Source organism: Cryptomeria japonica, chromosome 3 (assembly GCF_030272615.1).
Source record: "Cryptomeria japonica chromosome 3, Sugi_1.0, whole genome shotgun sequence".
Classification (NCBI taxonomy): domain Eukaryota; kingdom Viridiplantae; phylum Streptophyta; class Pinopsida; order Cupressales; family Cupressaceae; genus Cryptomeria; species Cryptomeria japonica.
This window is the reverse complement of record NC_081407.1, coordinates 408746461-408765401: the sequence shown is the minus strand read 5'-3', so window position 1 is coordinate 408765401 and position 18941 is coordinate 408746461. Positions and strand designations below refer to the sequence as shown.

The following is an 18941-nucleotide window of genomic DNA, read 5'->3' as shown; positions in this document are numbered from 1 at the left end:
CTTCTATACTTTGTTGTATGCCATCAACTGTCTCACCAACTCAAACAACACTAACTTGTCAGTAGGATATCTCAGTAGCATGTAGGGCGGACAAGAGCATCCTTGTATTCTTATGTAGGTGAACATGAGAAACTGGATAAACCAAGCACCGAACTTCTCTATTAGCTCCTTTGCCTATGGGGACAGTCTTTGATGAATGGTACCTTGCAAAGTTCTCGTTATATGCATAGTGAAGGCATTGTTCACTCTCTTGCAGTGTGTCCTGCTAGGTTAATGCAGTTGTGTGTGTTGATACATGATAGCTTCGATAAGATAAATGATTGAATGAGAGACAAATGAAGTCTCTCATTCAATCATCTATCTCATCGATAGACTATGATAAGACTTCATTTATCATTCCTTTGTCTGATGATTATTATAATTGCTCTTCTATATGTTATTGCATTATTGGTTTTTCTTATACCAATAATGATGATCGTATGCATGATCATTCAAACTTATGTTGATATTTACATATACGATCTTGCTATGATCGTATTCCTTGATTTGTATATATATAACCTTGCAAACAAATCCCGATTAATATCGGGTTCTTAACCAATGCATAAATACCGATTAGCATCGGTCATAATTCGTAATGCACAAACATCGATTAGTATCGGTTGTATTTGTTAAATACATTCACACCGATTGGTATCGGTAAAATACGATTATGGTTTTGAAAAGGCACGATCAAGTAATAATCTGATTATGGTTATCAGATTATTGCAAGATCTTTCATTGGAGACTATTTGATTGCTGCCATCTTGTCATTATTCCAGAATATTAATGTCTGCATCTTTATTTCAGTTGTAATTGCTGCTAATATTTGCCATTGCATAACAATCAAGTTATAGTCAATTCTCTTTGCAAGGCAAAGTTTTGGCGATCAGATTATAATCAGCTTATACATCATTGTATATGAAAGGAAATTGAGGTTGCCTATGATATGTTTGTTAAAATACCTTCTTGCTGTAAGTGTTCATTTGCATGAGTGAGTTGCTTGCCAAGTGTTTGCCTTAATGTCCCTTGACTGTAGACGCATACCAGGTATCTTATTGCATTAATAGGTTGCATGGGAAGTTATCTAGTGCTGTAGCTTACCATTGTATGGTTAGTTTGCATATTAAGTGTTTGAAAAATATTACCTATCAGCTGTAGATGTCAATTTCAGTCAATTATTCCTTGCATTGCTTCTCCATCTAGTTTCAGTCATTTGGATACTTCCATTTGAGTCTATTTCAGTTTGTGTAAACTTTATATGCCATTCAAATACAAACAAACAAGTATACAGCAGTTGTGGAGATGGATTGACAAGTGTTTGACAAAATGTCTGAGTGCTGAAAGAAGAGAAATAAGTCAGATTTATTGAAAAAAAAAATCAATCTGAAAACAAATGACAGCAAATTAGAGGATTCATGACAAGTGTTTGACGATATTCCTTCAGCCTTAAATCAGCAAGTTAAGGGCAGTTTAGCAAGGAATATTGCAGTTATTGAACTAGGAACACCATGAAAGCACAACATATAACTTGATCACAGCCAAAAACATGAAGATTCACATGAGGTGGGGCTTTAAAACTTGTAAACTGTGACATGAAGCTCAAAATAAGAACTTACAAAGCCACAATAAGTTTTCTCAAATCAATTATCAATAAGGGAAATAATCAACCATATGAATTACAACATGAAAGGCAACAAAATAACACAGTGAGTAATAAAGTCATCTCAGATTGGGTGTCAAACATATTCTTTATCTACTCCTACACCATTATATTTTTGTACTAGAAAAGTTTGGTTTATTATTTCATATTTCAAATTCCTAAGGACCACCAATGAATACACAATATCATGAACTAAATATAATTTAAGAATTTCCCAAGGCAAAGTCAATGTGTAATAGAAAAATTCAAATGAGAACAAACAGTTTGCCCTTCAACACAAACCAGAAGGTCGTGATTGTGCATTTCCTCTATGCACTGCTTGAGCTCCTCCTGAGTACCATAGGCAGAACTCAGATTATAGTAGTCCAAAGGCATATAACCTACACAATTGAAGAGTTTCCAAAATTCAATACTAGATCTACAGTAACATTTTCAGTAGGGCAGGTATGCTCTAGATGCAATATGAAAAATCATAGGCCTCTAAACTTGATAGTGGCACATGTTCTCTAGAGAAATTTACAAGCTTTCCGTATGTATCCTATTTAAAAGGCACTTGTAGATGGAAGAAAATGTAATGTAATCTTCTGCAATGCGCTTATAAAAGAAAAGTAATGAGGTAAACAAACCTTGAGGAGCAACCGATTCAGTTGGTGGTGGAAACCATACAGCTGTTATCCCACTCTGAGACAAATCTGCAGCTTTAGGAGCCAGCTCCTGGTACCATTTCCTTCTACAGCTTTCCCAATTGAAACCTTGTAACTTTTCATTTGATAAAAACAACGATGAATAAGAACATAAATCCCCAATCGCCCAGCCAATTTGAATATTCTCCAAACAAGAACAAATCCAAAATCTATATTCCTCAACATTCAATTAGCTATGTTATATACTTTCTAAATCAACCATTTTTTCATTGTCACCTTTAGATTAGTTAATATAATGATCCTAAATGCACATCATATGTACATATATTGTAAAACTACCTTGACAATGGAAATAATGTACAACATTAAAGCATAATATTGTGCTTTATAAAAGCAAGTAATAACGGAGGGTGTATTTGACAACATTGTAATTAATGATTAAATAGCATTCAGTTGATCATCTCTCCCATGTTATGTATTTGCCCATTTCATTTTATGACTGAATGAAGAATAGCATAGGAATCCTTTCTCCATTTTCTAAATTTTTCTCCTCTCTTTATTTGTCTTTCTCACTCACAAAGAAGAACTCAATCTATATTTCCAAGCCTCTCATCCAACAACTGCTAGATATGAAACATCGTCTAGCATATAAGCCATTCCAGGGCAATAAATGAGTAAATAGATTATAATATGTTAATAGTGATGCTAGGACAAATAAAATTATCATTACCCACTTCAATTAAAATAACTATTCATATGGATCTCTTCTTCAAGTAAAATTAAATGCAATAGAAAAATTTTAATAATTCCTCCTGGAAGAAGATAAAAAGCACTATCATGAAAGTTCTTGATGCAAAATCATTAACTCTAATTACAAAAATTCCAAATGAAAAGAGGCTGGAGAGAAAGAAAAAATTTCTTTGCACACAGATCAACATCAAATAAAATTAAAAAACAATCATGTGAAAGAAAATGAATACCCATAAATGTAATGGATGGCTATATACATCAAAAAGAATGAGAGAATAAGCATATAGAATTTTGGAGAGCACATGTTGATCTGTAATCTCTACATTGTCCTACTTGAATTATACTTCAAATTGGCAAAGATTTAAAAGCAATTAATCCTAGATTTAATGTTCCAAGTAGTTGGAAATGAAATAGTATTGTAATTACATGAAGCAAATTGGAAACAACCAAAAAGAAAGAACTAGAACACAATTGTAAAATCCCTTGGTAATTTGACCCTGTTTTGCTTATTTGAACCCCAAGGAATATTGTCAAACACTTTGTATGCGAAGTTGTGGCTTGCTGATGTGAATTTCAGTTTGGTGTATATGCTCTTAAAATCAAGTAGAAATAAATGAATGTCAGCAGATCTAACAATAAGCTGAGAATGAAATGCACTTGTTTTTTTACTCTTTTCAAATGCAAATTACATGAGTTCCTGAGGTAAAATGCATACCTACAGCCAAGTAGCATTTTGACAAACACTTGACATGCATACTAGTGATTCAATATAAGCTGAAATGAATAACTACAGCAAAGACATTTCATCAAACAGTTATTGTGCAACCTTGTAACTCCTTATTTTCGAATGTCAAAGCCAAGTACAATGTGTCAAACTAAATAATGTTAATATATAATGAGAAACCTGGAACGTAATGGCAGTTTGTTGTTAAAAATACTTGATGGTGCGCTTGCTGGTAAAGAGTTCTTCAATCTGCAATGTTTGCCCCTTTTAATTTGCTCTCAAACCCTGCTGTAACATTTTGGGAAAAATATGCAACTGATAATATGAATTTGTGTGCAGACCCTAGCTACCATTATGCTAAAAACATGAATTAAGAACCTGAAATAAACTCCATAGTGATTCCTAAGTGAAACCACCTCACAATGGTGCTTGGGTTTCCATCCAACACCAACAAATTCAAGGGTTTTCGTCCTTAGAACAATCCAGTCACTGATTTCCAACAACAATGGAGAAATGGCTTCAATGAAATAATCTCATAACATTCTCTTGAAGGAAGACCAGGTTTGTTTATAAAGACTCCTCAAACTCCAAATCAATCTCCACGCTCAATGTGGGATAAATCCTCCTTTACTTTGAATTCCTCCTTATGAAGTCGGCCATCTAGAATCTTCTAATAAATCATTAACAATATAATTTTATATTTGCACTTTATGTCATTTAATTTCCTCCTTAGCTAGGCGCTCAATAATTAATTAAAACATGGCCCCATTTTAATGATGAGTATGACCCTTTCTTTATGAAATAATAATAACTTATAATATAACATTAAATGGCCTCATAATAAAATTTATTTATAAAGTTATCACTTTATTAATAATCAAATAAGCATAACTCCATGATTAATCAATATTTCTTCATTTTGTCTGCATCGGGGAGTTGACCATTTTGTCCTCTGTCCAACCCACTGACTTACTAAAAATAGAAAGGGTCCCTCTCGATCACCTCTTGACTTACTATAAATAGTAAGTATATGAAATTGAGCTCAAACGAAGTCCAATCCGAGCCAAACGAAGTCCAAACTGGAACATACCGAATTTTGGAGAAGACAAGAACATCCATTAACCAAGCCTCTGCCTCAGAAGACCCTTTATCCCCCAATTATTAGCTTACGAGGGTCAGAATGATAGGCTAATCGTTCAAAAATAGGAACAAGCTAAAAAGGGGACATTACAACAATTGGTACACATTTTTTAGCCTAGAAACACCAATGTATAAAAAACCAGGCAGAAAACCATGTTCTCTAATTCTCCATGAGAATCCAATACCAAGTCTTCTATAGAGAGTAGTAGTCCTTCACCCACTATAAATTTTTCACATAAATGCAAGCTCCCATAATAATGTTATTCAAAATAATTAACACACTGCTGCATATACATAAGCTAGTCCATAAAATCATAGGTTGATGTTATATCATTCATGTGGAATCAATAAACTGAAATGCACTACCAAAGAGGGCTGAACGATGATGTAGAATGCTGATTGTAGAACTCCAAACTCACTGAACATTGCTCAGAACTGCCATGCCAGACTGTTTGGGTCTAAAAAATGCCTTTCATCCACCATAATAATATCCCAAGCCATTGTATAACCAACCTTTAACTGTCAAATAACAACACTGCTGTATGGTTCAATATGCAGAGAAAAATCTCTCTAAAGTGACTGATTATTGCTGCAGAAAATGATATAGCATGAAATAAGAAGTATGCCCCCCCCCCAAAGCTCCAAACCCCACTCCTACATTCAAACTAGAACTGGGATAGCCAACACCAAATAAACTTGCATACCAAAATCTATCAAAACACATCAAAGATCTCCATTATCAGCAACAAAGTGAAAAAGGCTTAGCATTCAACACAATGGTGATTTTGGGATGAAATCACTCAACTAGCTAGGAGGGATTTCATCCCTGAAACTAGATTCACTAAAGGGTTTTTGTCCTTAGGCAATAAGAACTCACATTCTTCCACCAATGAAAATAAAATGAATAAGGAGTAACCCTTCTTCTCAAGACCCAACCTCCTTTTATAACCTTTTTAAAGTTATTTTAGGGATAAAGCATTTCGTAGCTTTCTCAAAAAAGTGCTTTTTTCATTGTTTTTCTTTTTTGAAAATAAAAATAAAAAAATTCCTTTTCCATTACTTTTTTTAATACACTTTATCTGCACACTTAAATAATATTTAGCTATTTAATAATTTAATTATATTCCACACAACCACCAAAGTTACGAAAAATATTGAAATAGCCCAAAATATGAATTCTAACCACACCACCAGTACCTTAAATGCATAGCATATTAGTCTATGCAAAAGTTGGCACTCTCCCAAGATGATGGACTTCTACAAGATGTGTGGAATGCTCCCACAATGTTGAATCCACACACGGAAAGTATCATTCTCTTTCCATGTCCTTGGATGTTTTTTTTATAATCCCTTATCATCTAAATCAAGGTTCTTTACAAATTTTGTTTGCTTATCACTTTGGTTGTGCTTCTTTAGAGTTTGGAATCCATCTTGCTCCACAGGGCAGTCCAAAACTTCCCCAAATATCTAGAATTCATGTCTCGTACCATAATCTTAAGCAAACCAAAAATGCCTCTCCATATTAGTAAAGAATAACTTATCATTTCGTGTCCTTTTACAGTCTTCTTACATGAAATTAAGTGTCATTTCTTGCTAAATCCATCTACTAAAATATATAGGTAATTATGCCCATCCGTTGACAAAGGAAAAGCTCCCATAAAATACATAGAGATATTCTCTCATAATCTCCTATAGAGGTATGTGTAACTCTTCTTTCCTAACTTCGGGCTTCATCTGAAACATCAAGCCAAGCTAATTGTTGATCTATAACCACTTAACCCAAGCTAATTGTTGATCTAAAACATGGTTCCTCAAGTATCCTTCAACCCACTTCTTCACTACCCTTGATTGTCCATCTATTTGAGAATAATAGCTTATGTTGGGGGTGAGTTTTGTACCAATCAAATGAAATAAATCCTACCAAAAAGAGCTAAGGAATCTAATATCTCTATCACTGACTATATTTTTCAGCGACCCAAGTAGCCTAAACACACCACTAAATATAAATCTGTCTAATGTCCCCTTCTTGAGCATAATAACTTTGTGGACAATTAGCTTATTTTCCGATCTTTTCCATAGGCTAATTGGCGAGTAAAGCAAAACTCCAAAGTTCTTAGAGAGCACAAGATGAGTCTTGCAGAGTTGTTTTTGGCACTAAGCTCAGTTGGTCTTATCAAAATAATATTGTAATATTGATATAATGGTCATCTTAGTCATTTAGTTAGTATTTAGAAACTTCCTTTCATGTCTCTTGTCTTTAGTTAGTTTTAGCAAGTTTCCTTTATGTCTTTCATGTTTCTATTCTCGATCATTTCCGTTTTAGAAAGAACCTCTTGTAGTCTCTATTCAAGGATCTTTCCCCTCCTTTTGTAATTATCGAATTATCAATTATTATTTCATGGTATTAGAGTGGGGAAAGATCTTTTGACAGATTTTTTTAAAAATCTGTGGTTACCTGGAATTTATTTACAAAAGTTTTTTATGATTTTTTATGAAAAATTATGGTGCTGTTACCTAAAACTTTTTTTTAAAGTTTTGACAATTTTTTAAATAAAATCGTGGTTTTTTCTTGAATTTTTAGGGAGAAATTTTCAAAAGGGTTTTTGACCGATTTTTTTTTTGACAAAAAAAATCAAGGGTTTTATTGAAGATTTTCAACGGCATTTTCTAAAGGGTTTTTAGTCGCCTTTCTATTCATAGGTTTTTTCTCTACGGAAGGGTTTTTTTACTTTTTTCCACAAAAAATCATGAAGGGTGTTGCTATTTTTTGGGTGGTTTTGCATGATTTTTACCATAAAAATCAAGGAGCATTTTGCATGATTTTTTCCTAAAAATCGTGGACATGGGGTTTTACCTTTTTTAACAAAACAAAGGTTTTTGTCAGTTTTTCACAAAATCGTTTGTGATTTCAGCATTGCATCAAGGGTTTGATGGTTTTTTCCACAAAATCGTGGTTTCTTGCAGCTTGTTTTTGGGTTGCTCCTAAGGTTTCTAAGGCGAATGGTGTTCTTCTGCAAAAACTTTTGATGGTCTTTCAGAACTATTAAGTTTTTTAAGAAGTTGATCTCGATGTAAGGGATGGCTTTGTTACCCAAAGTCAAGTTGGATGAATTGTGGCCGATAGGTTATGGTAAGCTTGGTCATATCCAGAAGTTCTACAGAACTAAGGAGGGTCTCAACAAGCTCAAGTTGCAGAGCATTCTCAGAAGAAGGGGGCAGCCTTCTATGCATTCGTGGCCAAAAGACCTGCAGATTATGTCACATTTCTGTAACGTAGTTAGTAGGATGACCATTACGGAAGGGTATTAAAATAATATTGGAATATTGATATAATGGTCATCTTAGTCATTTAGTTAGTATTTAGAAACTTCCTTTCACGTCTTTCATCTTTAGTTACTTTTAGGAAGTTCATTTTTTGTCTTTTGTGTTTCTATTCTCAATCGTTCCTATCATAGAAAGATCCACTTGTAATCTCTGTTTAAGGAGCTTTCGTCTCCTTTTTTAATTGTCAAATAATCAATTTTGTCTCCTTTATCATTTCATTAGTGAGGCTCGTGATGCTTTCAAAATTGATTTCCTTTTGGGAGCTCTCCAAACTAATTGGAGAAGATCAAGTCACCCAATTGCTTCAAATCGTCATCCTAAGACTTCAAGATCACTTGGATATGGTCAAAATTGCAGTGGCATCATTTTGATACTTTCTGCAACTTGGGTAAATAATTGAGTTATTAAATAATCTTTACTTAAGTTGTCTAATATCGAAGTTATTAAAAAGGCAACTTAGTAAAAAAAAAAAAATTAAAAGGTGTTAAGTTGTGCATCAATTTAGATGCCAAGGCACATGGTCTAATTTGACCATAATGCATTATTATGTTTTTCAAAAAGGACTTCATGAAGAAAAAAGAAAATTATTATATTCTATTATTGATATTTTCCTCAAAAAAAAATTATAAGAGGATAAGAGCTTATTTGAAAAGTTAGCCATGAAATGTTATTTACTTTTTTGGTTGGAGAGAACTTGTGTTCTTTCAAAATTATTGACAACTAAAACCCTCTTGAGTTACTAGTTTTGGGGACCAAAACCTCCTAAACTAGTTAGTGCAATTTCATCTAGGAATCACCAGTCAGTTGCCAAATGAATTTTTTCAAATGTGGAGCAAAATGTATACATATGATGTATTTTGATTTATATTGAGTTGATTGGTTTTGTTTATGTGTGTGAAGTGTTATGGGCAATTCTTGGGAGTTCATTGCAAGTCATACATCTTGCTTGCAAGCCATCCTTGTTGCTGCTCACCCCATTTTGGTGTGCAAACTCTTTGATAGTCATTCTTTCCTTTTTGTGATGAGCTAGAGATGACTTTCGCAAGTTGTACAGTTTCAATTAGCAAATTTGTTCTATCTAAAGCTGTCCTACCATTTCCCAGACAAGCCATACAGCTGGTAAAAGGTTGGCGTGTGGGTTTCTTGTCAAAGTGCTGCATATTTTAATGTTTTTGAGGCTGCTGGGTGATGCCTTAACCTCCTAAACACTTACCTATCACCTAGGCATTGGACTTTTTTGGTCTACCTCTGCCTAAGAAATCCAAGAATGAAACTTCAACTGGTCTATCCTTCCACTTCACAAGATACTCCTTATACTGACTGCTTCGGGTACTACGCCCAATCCTTCTGTCCAAAATGTCTTCAATCTGATCCGTGTTAGCGGCAATATTGTACATGAAAATAAAACTAGTTAATTAAGTTGTAATTGTCTTGGTTAGTTGGCAACCGCGGGGTGGTAGTTGCGGTGCAACGGTTGTCGCTCGCACCCCCTCGATATCTTTATATACTTCCGAATGTAACTTGTGACGGAAGACGATTAGGAATGGAATAACATCTCTTATATTACATCTGATATCTATGGCATTATTATTCTGCATTATGTGTTTTATCTGTGTGCTTTAAGTTATTCACCCGAGAGGGTAAACATTTGGCGTCGTTGCCTAGACATACTCGGGAACGGAAGACGCAGATGGCGCACGAACACGATGGGCCTACCCGTTGGTGAGATAAACCCAGAGGCCGACGACGCGCGAACAGAACTTTACACAGGAGAAGACACCGCAACGAGAGAATTTTCAATTTTGCTCCAGGTAGCCATCCAGACCTACGTCCGACGAGAGGCGATAGAGGTGGAAATCCCACCAAGTGTTGTGTGGACAGCGTTGGAGGTGAGCCCGGCAGTAAACCAGTTGATGAACCATCTTCCCCGGTTGCTTGCACAGGCATCGCTGGCACAACAAGCTCGCCTGGAGGAGATTGCCCAGGAAGAGCGACGCCAACAGATCCTTCAACGGTACGAAGATAACAACCGACCAGAAGCAGAACGGGATGGCGCCAGGCCAGGAAGGAATTGAACCTTGAACCTTCTATATTCAAATAAGAGTGTCATTGACACGAGTTGTATCTGAGGAAATGAATTAATAAAGACGTGTTTTGGTTTATGTATTGTGAATTATGGAAATGTACGACAATTAATGCCCAACCTATTGAATAAAGATAGAAATAAAAAAGCAGAAACGGACGAGTGGGAGGCCGTGTAGAGGGCCTTGATTCTGGAGCAGCAAGTAGAACGTAGACGGAGGCTGAGGCAACTTGCCGAAGGACGACCTGCCGAAGGGTGGCCCGAAGGGAACCAAGGAGGTGTCACGGAGGGTGCAGAAGCCGACGGAAATTTCTACGCATCGCCAGAACACCGTAGGGTGTGGAGCCACGAAGAGTTTCTGGAGGAAACAAGGTTACAGAGAGATCTAGTCGAAGAGACCCGGGATCGGTTCAGAAACTTGTCCCTTACACCACAAAGTGAGGATCACCAAAGGGAGCCAGGAGTGGGCGCGGGTGACAATGAAGGGGAGGATAACTGTACGGTAGGTGCCACACTCGGCAGGCAAAACACCGTACCTCCAGTCACCCACACAAGACACACCACCGGCACCGGAGGGACCGGAGGGAGCAGCGAAGGGGCACAGACACAGCCACAGCCACCTCCAGGAAGACGACCCCCATCAATGGGGAGTAAACAGAAACTACCAAAGTTCAATGGCGACAGGAAGGAAGATCCCGTCCGCCATTGTCGAACGTCTGAAACCATATGGTCAGCGAACGGTGTTACCGACCAAGACGAATGGGTAACACAGTTCCCAACAACTTTAAGGAGAGTGGCCATAGACTGGTATTCAGACATGGATAAGGCCAAAGTCGGCACATGGCCTGACCTGAAGAAGGAGTTTGGGATAGAGTTCCGCCTCCTGAGAGATGACAACGAAATAGTCGCCGAGATCTATGGAACGAAGCAGAACAAGAACAAGACTGTCCGAGCCTATAGTCGGTGGCTAAAGGAACTATTGGGAAAAATGGAGAGTCAACCAGCAGATGGGTTGAAAAAGCGATGGTTCGTGGAGGGATTAAAGCATTCCCTCCAAAAGAAGATCAAAATCGTTCCACCTACATTGTACGAAGACGCATACAATAGAGCGATGGATCTCGAGAGTGAGACCAAGACATCGAAGAAAAAGAAGAAGAAGGATAGCTCGTCTGAGGAGGATGACTCGTCACAGGAAAGCAGCAGCGACAGCGAGGCTGGCAAACGGGTGCAAGAGCTCTAGAAAGACATGGAGCGAATGAGGAGGGAATTCAAAACAATGAGAAGCACCGGTCGGACCAAAGGGGACATATGGTGCACTGAGTGCAAAGAGGAGGGGCACACAAAGGGTACTTGCCCGAAGAAGGCATTCTACGAGATTTGCCAAGTGATGGGACACTCCACCAAGGAGTGCCCATACAACATGAAAACCTGAAATATGCAAATGAACCAGGTGTTGTTCACGGAGCAGGCCACAACATCCGCACCAACGGGTACGGGCCAACAAGCGAACAACAATGCAACCTCGGGAGGCTACCGAGATAACCGGTGGGGAGGACGAAACAACAATAACAACACAAGGAGCCGGATCCAATACGACTCCAAAGGTCAACCGATGGTACAATGCAGAGCGTGCAGCCAGTGGGGGCACTTCGCCCGAGACTGCCCAAAGGGAGAGGCCACACAATATTTGTGCAAATGGTGCGGACCGGGAGACCACAAAGACGCCACCTGCCCAAAGTCCGACGTCAACTTGCTCAATGTCGAGGAAACCAAAGAAGAGGAAGTGCTGGCCGTAACCCGCGCCGAAGCCAGACACGCAATGTGCCCAGACCCGGAGATGGAGAAGCGAAGGGCACGGGAAGCACGGGTAGAAATTGAGAAAGAGATATGAGAAAGGGCGAAGGCGAAGGGTACGGCGAGTACTTCCAGCCGATCGGAGGCGGAGGATGCTATACTAAATCAAATTTTAAAATTGAAACTAGAGGTGCCTGTGAAGGTACACGACCTCCTCCAGACGATGCCTCAATTACGAACGGCGTTGCTGAATAATCTCTCCCAACCATGCACCAATACCAACCACCGCACAGATGTTCCTGGGGGGTCTGCAATAGACCCCATGCTGCTGGCAATTAACACTGGAAGGAACCCGGCCATTGTGGAGATGGGTATCCTTGGCACCATTCTAACCGATACCACCGTCGATGGTGGATCAGGAGTGAATGTTCTTCCAGAAGAAACCTGGCGGAAGCTGGGGAAGCCGACGTTGTGGCCATCTACAATGAATCTGCTCGGAGCAGATCGGCATGGAATCAAACCCATTGGGACACTGATGGGCCAACAAGTTACCATCGGGACGCAACCCTTCATACTGGACTTCGTGGTAATCCCACTAAAGAAAAAAGGGCATGATGCGATCTTAGGGAGAGGGTGGTTGGTGGCAGCCAAGGCCACCCACAACTGGAAGAAGAACACTGTCTATGGAGAATGGAGGAAGGAAGTTTATCATAGACCTCGGGACACAGTTGGTTAGTGAGGAACTGGCATCATCTTCGGAATCGGAGGGTGAAGGAGAAGGCAACATGAGGAACGAAGGACGAGGTTGCAGGGAGCCCAACGACGAAGGGATTCTCAAACTCGGAGAGCGCTCCGAGGATGAGACGGGGTCATTGAACGGGCTCTTCCACTAGCAGATGGAGGATTACGAAATGTTCCAGAGCTACAGGCTCGAAGTAGAGGAACCAGCGCAAGTACCAGAGGAGGTGTACCTGCCAAAATACAGAGAATATTGGAAGGGAGACGCCCCAAACCTCGGTGATGTAGATAATCCCAAGATCAATTGTGTCGGCAACGATTGGAACCCTGTGTGGAAGGCCGCAGCTTTCAAAATCTTTATTATTCTCCTTCTTCTTATGTACGAGAAGGAGACCGTGGTCCCTGTAGAATTTGTGGTTCCAGGTCTTAGAATGGCCATTGAAGATAGACTTGCCACCAATGGATACAAATTGAAACCCTACCACGCGAAGCGCGCAGGGGACCCAAGAGGTTGGAAGGACACCCGAGAGGCCAGAGGGGGACCCGAGAGGATGGAAGGGGACTCGAGAGGCCGGGCAGGCGACTTGAGAGGCACGAGACCAACGCGGGAGACTCTTGGGCGAGGAAAACCGAGAAGCATGAAGGGCGATCCCAGAGACAGGGGACCCGAGCCGACGACTCTCTAGACAACTAAATTAGAAAATTGGAAAAAAAAAAAATCGTATGGTCGTACAACAGTTGACCGTACGGCTGGAAAATATATATATATATATATTAAAAAAATAAAAATAAAAAAACAACAACCGTACGATCCGTACGATGACCATACGAGAAAAAAAAAAGAAGAAAAAAAAGAAAAAAGAAGGCGCACGATGGTGGGGGCCACTGTACGGTGGAGCCACCAAACGGTGTGACCACCATGCGGTGGACCACCAACGACAGAACCACCGTGCGGTGGACCACCGGCGGTGGAACCACCGAACAGTGGGACCACCATGCGGTGGATACCACCGTGGGTGGACACCCGCACATAAAAGCCCCGCATAAGTCCGCACACGCAAAGGAGAAGAAATAAAAACCCCGCACCACGCAGCCCATGCATGAAGAAAGACACGCAGCCCACGCCAAACAAAAAACGGACAAAGAGAAAACAAGGAGAGACGCGCACAGCAACGTAGCCATAAACGCAGCACTGCACAAACAAACACAGTCGTACGGTGGAGGGGTGTTGACCACACGGGAAGGTGGCCGCACGATTGGAGGTGTCAGTGTTGTTGTTGACCGTACGGGGTGCCATCGGGGACATTACAGTGGATTAAAAAAAAAAACGACGATGACCAGATTGAAAAATGGGTGGCCGCGAGGGGGCGTTGCCCCTCGACCCCGCTAGGGCGCTGCCCCTCGACCCCGCTAGGGCGCTGCCCCTCGACCCCGCTGGGGGCACTACCCCCAGACCCCCAATTTATTTTTGAGCTTCAATACACTTTTTGAGTCTAGCGAAGGGCATCAGAAAAGGCACGGTAAGTGTTGGGTTGTTCCGTACTGTGAGAAAGAAGCCTACAGCTTAGCATTGGCAGGGAAGCCATAAGTCGTAGAGAGAGACGGATTTGGAGGTTGCGAACAAACAGAGTTTGAGGGAAGGCATTGCAAGAACGCGAAGTCACACAGCACCAGAGAGTTATTCAATTCAGTTATCAAACTTTGGGGAGTGTGATGGAGGATTTGAGGCGTCTCCTAGCCTTTGTTCCCGAAAGTCGTGGCCACTTCCAGGCATGAATGGTACGCTTTAAGGAACTCGGAGTATGTCTCGGCTGGACGTGAGGTTGCCTTGGTGGATGCGCAGAGGGCTCGAGAGGAGCTGACCACCAGGATGGAGGCAGTACTAGCGTGAGACTTAGCTCGGCGTACACAAGAGTTGGATGCCGAGATGGCAGCACGGGTGGCTATCGAGGACAAATTGGCTAGGGAGACAGTATCATTGGAGTAGCAGTTGGTGGAGGTTGAGACTGAAAAGCGTGTTTTGTAGACAAGTTTGGTTTAGGCACAAGAGGATTGTGCTGTCAAAGGGAGCCATAAGGGTGAAATCCACACTTGAGCATAAGATGGTAGGAGAAAAGGGTTTTTAAGCGAGGATGCAGCAGGTGTATAAGTTCTGGGCTCGACTGGCATCAACAGTTCTGTGTAATGTCATCTCTATTTTGTATTAAGTCATCCGGAGACGACTTCTTTTCTTTTGGGGGGGATGGTGTTAGCGGCAATATTGTACATGAAAATAAAACTAGTTAATTAAGTTGTAATTGTCTTGGTTAGTTGGCAACCGCGGGGTGGTAGTTGCGGTGCGACGGTTGGCGCACGCACCCCCTCCGTATCTTTATATACTTCCGAATGTAACTTGTGACGGAAGACAATTAGGAATGGAATAACATCTCTTATATTACATCTAATATCTATGGCATTATTATTCTACATTACGTGTTTTATCTGTGTGCTCTAAGTTATTCACCCGAGAGGGTAAACAATCTGGTTCCTTACAAGGCAACAACTTCTCCAAGTCAGCAATACTGACCTCACTGAATTCTAGTTCATGATACTAATGAAGATCTGCAATGTTAAACACAGGGGAAATACTCAGACTATCCGGTAACTCCACTTCATATGCATTCCCAGAATTGAACTTTCTCAAAATCCTGCAAGGTCCAAACTTTCTCATCTACAATTTGTTATAAATTCCAACCGGGAATCTTTCTTTTCTCAGATACACCATCACTTCATCGCCAACTTCAAATTCCTTATGTCTCCTCTTCTCATCTGCCTTCTCCTTATACTTGCTATTCATGTCCTCCAAATGTTGCTTAACTTGAATATGTAAGTCCTTCATGTAATCTACATATTCTTCTGCTTCTGAACTTCTCCGACCTTCACTGCTAATATCTCTTAATTCTGATATTCCTCAAGGGTGTGCTCCGGTAACAATCTCAAAAGGTGTTCTTCTAGTACTCCTATTTACTGAATTATTGTAGGCAAACTCTGCTTGTGCAAGAATCTAATCCCAACTTCCGGTTTTATCTCCAACTAAACATCTCAATAAATTTTCCCAAGCTCCGGTTAACTACTTTTGTCTGTCCATCAGTCTATGGATGAAAAGTAGAACTGAACTTCAAATCTATTTTCATCTTCTTCCAAAGTGTTCTCCAAAAATAGACAACAAACTTAGTGTCTCTATCAGAAACTATGCTCTTAGGTAATCCATGCAATCTCACTACTTCCTTGAAAAATAGGTATGCTACATGTAATGCATCTGATGTCCTCTTACAAGGTATGAAATGAGCCATCTTCGAGAATCTATCCACTACCACAAATATAGAATCATTCCCTCTCGGTGTTTTAGGCAATCCAAGTATGAAATCCATGCTTATATCCTCTCAAGGTCTTACCGATACTGTCAAAGGTTTATACAATCCCACATTCTGACTACTACCCTTTGCAACTTGACAAACTCTACAACTTTGCACATATTTCCTAACATCCTTATGAATCTGGGGCCAAAAGTAATGCTCACTCACCAGTGCTACTGTTTTGTCAATACCAAAATGTCCAGCTAATCCTCCACTGTGTTTCTCCTTTATCAGATTCTCCCTCATAGAACTCTTAGGTATGCACAACTAAACTCCTCTGAATAACATCCCACCCCGAATGAAGTAATCCAACCACTTGCTTCTATCTACCATAACCGGTTCTCTACATGCTCTCCAAGGTTCTGCAAAATCTAGGTCATCATCATACAAGGTCTTCAATTCCTCAAATCCTAATACTATCACTCTCATCTCTGTCAGCAAATTCCTTCTCCTACTCAATGCATCAGCAACTTTGTTAGATTTCCCACTTCTATGCTTCAACACAAAGGTGTAACTCTGCAAAAATTCTACCCATCTCATATGTCTCTGATTCAACTTACTCTGACTACTCAAATACTGCAAAGCTTGATGATCTGTATACAATACAAACTCCTTAGGCAACAAGTAATGTCTCCACTTCTTCAAGGCTTGAACTATGGCATAAAACTCCTGATCATACACTGAATATCTCCTCTGGGCATCATTCAATTTCTCACTGAAATAAGCTACTGCTCTCCCTTCTTGACTCAAGAATGCTCCTATTGTTGTTTCACTTGCATCACAATCCACTTGAAATACTTTATTGAAATCTGGTAAAGCTAACACAGGTTGCTCAGTCACTTTCCATTTCAACAGTTCAAAACTTTTGTTTGCTCCAGTGGTCCACTTGAATTCCTTCTAATCTCCCCTCATGGTCTCAGCCATAGGGTTACAAACTCACCTGAAATTTCTGATGAACTTCCAGTAGAAACTAGCTCTCCAATGCTTTCCGGTGGAGGCCACTCAACAATTGCTTTTACTTTCTCAGGGTCCATCTTCAAACCATCCTCAAATATCACAAATCCCAAATAGACTTACTCATCTTTCATGAAAGTACACTTCTTAAGGTTTATCAGCAACTTTTCTTCTCTCAACCTCTGCAAAACTTGTCTCAAATGCAACAAATGCTCCTATTTTGTCTTACTGAAAATCAGAATGTCATCCAAATATACAATAACAAACTTACCCCAAGAATTTCTTCAATACCACATTCATCAGCCTCATGAAAGTACTCAGTGCATTATTTAACCCAAAAGGCATCACTAACCATTCATACAGTCCTTCATTTGTCTTCAATGTTGTCTTCCACTCATCTCCTTCACTGATCCTAATCTGATGATATCCACTCTTCAAGTCTATCTTTGTAAAGTATTTGGCTCCGCTCAAACAGTCCATTATGTCATCCATCCTAGGCAAAGGAAATCGGTATTTCACTGTGATCTTGTTTATTGCTCTGGAATTGGTACACATTCTCCACTCTCCATTCTTCTTAGGTGCTAATATTGTTGGTACTACACAAGGGCTCAGACTTTCTTTGATCGGACCTTTCTTCAACAGCTCTTGCACTTGTCTATTCAGCTCTTCATTCTCTATCGGTGTCATCCAGTGTGCACCTTTGTTAGGCAAACTAGCTCCGGGAACCCGGTCCATGCAATGACTGATACTTCTCACGGGTGGAAATCCATCAGGCACATTATCTGAAATGATGTCTTCATATTCTGTCAACAAATCTTTTATCTCTTTCGGTTGTTCCTCTTCATGCTCTAGATTCTCAGTCTTCTTAGGAACTAAGGCAAAACACACATTCTCATGTCTCAATCCATCCAAGAATTTCCTTCCATCCACCAAATAGATTCTAGCATTCGTACAGACTTCACTCTTCAAAGGTTCCTCCAAGGGCAACAAGGTTTGCTTCATCCCATTGGCCACAATAATGTATGTATTCTTCCTCCAATCATGTATTGTCTGTCTATCAAATTGCCAAGGTCTACCCAACAAAAGATGGCAAATATCCATAGGCATAATATCACACAAGACTTCATCATGATAATTCTCGATTTTCAATTTCACCAAACATTGCTCACTTACTAACAACTTATGTTCATCCTGAATCCACGCTATCTGATAAGGCTTAGGGTGCTTCAATCTTTCCAAATTCAATTTATTCACCATCTCTTCTGAAACAAGATTATCTGAACTACTACTATCAATAACAACTTTATAGCACTTATCAGATACCTTACATCTGGTCTTGAACAAAATCTTCCTCTGCAAGGGCTCTTCATCTCTCCCGGTATGACACAAAGCTCTCCTCATCATTAACAGTTCTCCATCTTCCGGTTTATTATCTAATCCGGTGGGGTTTTCTTCCACCACTATTGCTCTTCCGGTATTCTCTGTCTTCTTACACTTAAAAGCACGACATCCTTCTCCTCCACACTTATAGCAAGTTCCTCTAAACACTCTCTTGTCTTGTCTTCCAAAATTCTCATTCCAGTAGCCATCCGGTTCTCTCCTCCGGTAGAAATTTCTATCATCTTTCCTATATGAATTACCTTCTTTGTTCACTTATTTGTCCTTATTCTGATCTGTACAGGTTCCTCTACCT

General features: G+C 39.9%; 1 protein-coding gene across 6 annotated transcripts in view; it reads right to left on the bottom strand.

The window, feature by feature from the left end:
- LOC131035073 (uncharacterized) overlaps positions 1-18941 on the bottom strand; it is a 220322-nt gene that overhangs the window by 138289 nt on the left and 63092 nt on the right. For all 6 annotated transcript variants that reach the window (XM_057966693.2, XM_057966695.2, XM_057966696.2 and 3 more), the window contains 2 exons: positions 2329-2461; positions 1985-2082 (listed from right to left, as the gene is read on the bottom strand). In XM_057966693.2, coding sequence (XP_057822676.1) covers positions 1985-2082; positions 2329-2461 — 231 coding nt within the window. The remainder of the gene's footprint in view (positions 1-1984; positions 2083-2328; positions 2462-18941) is intronic.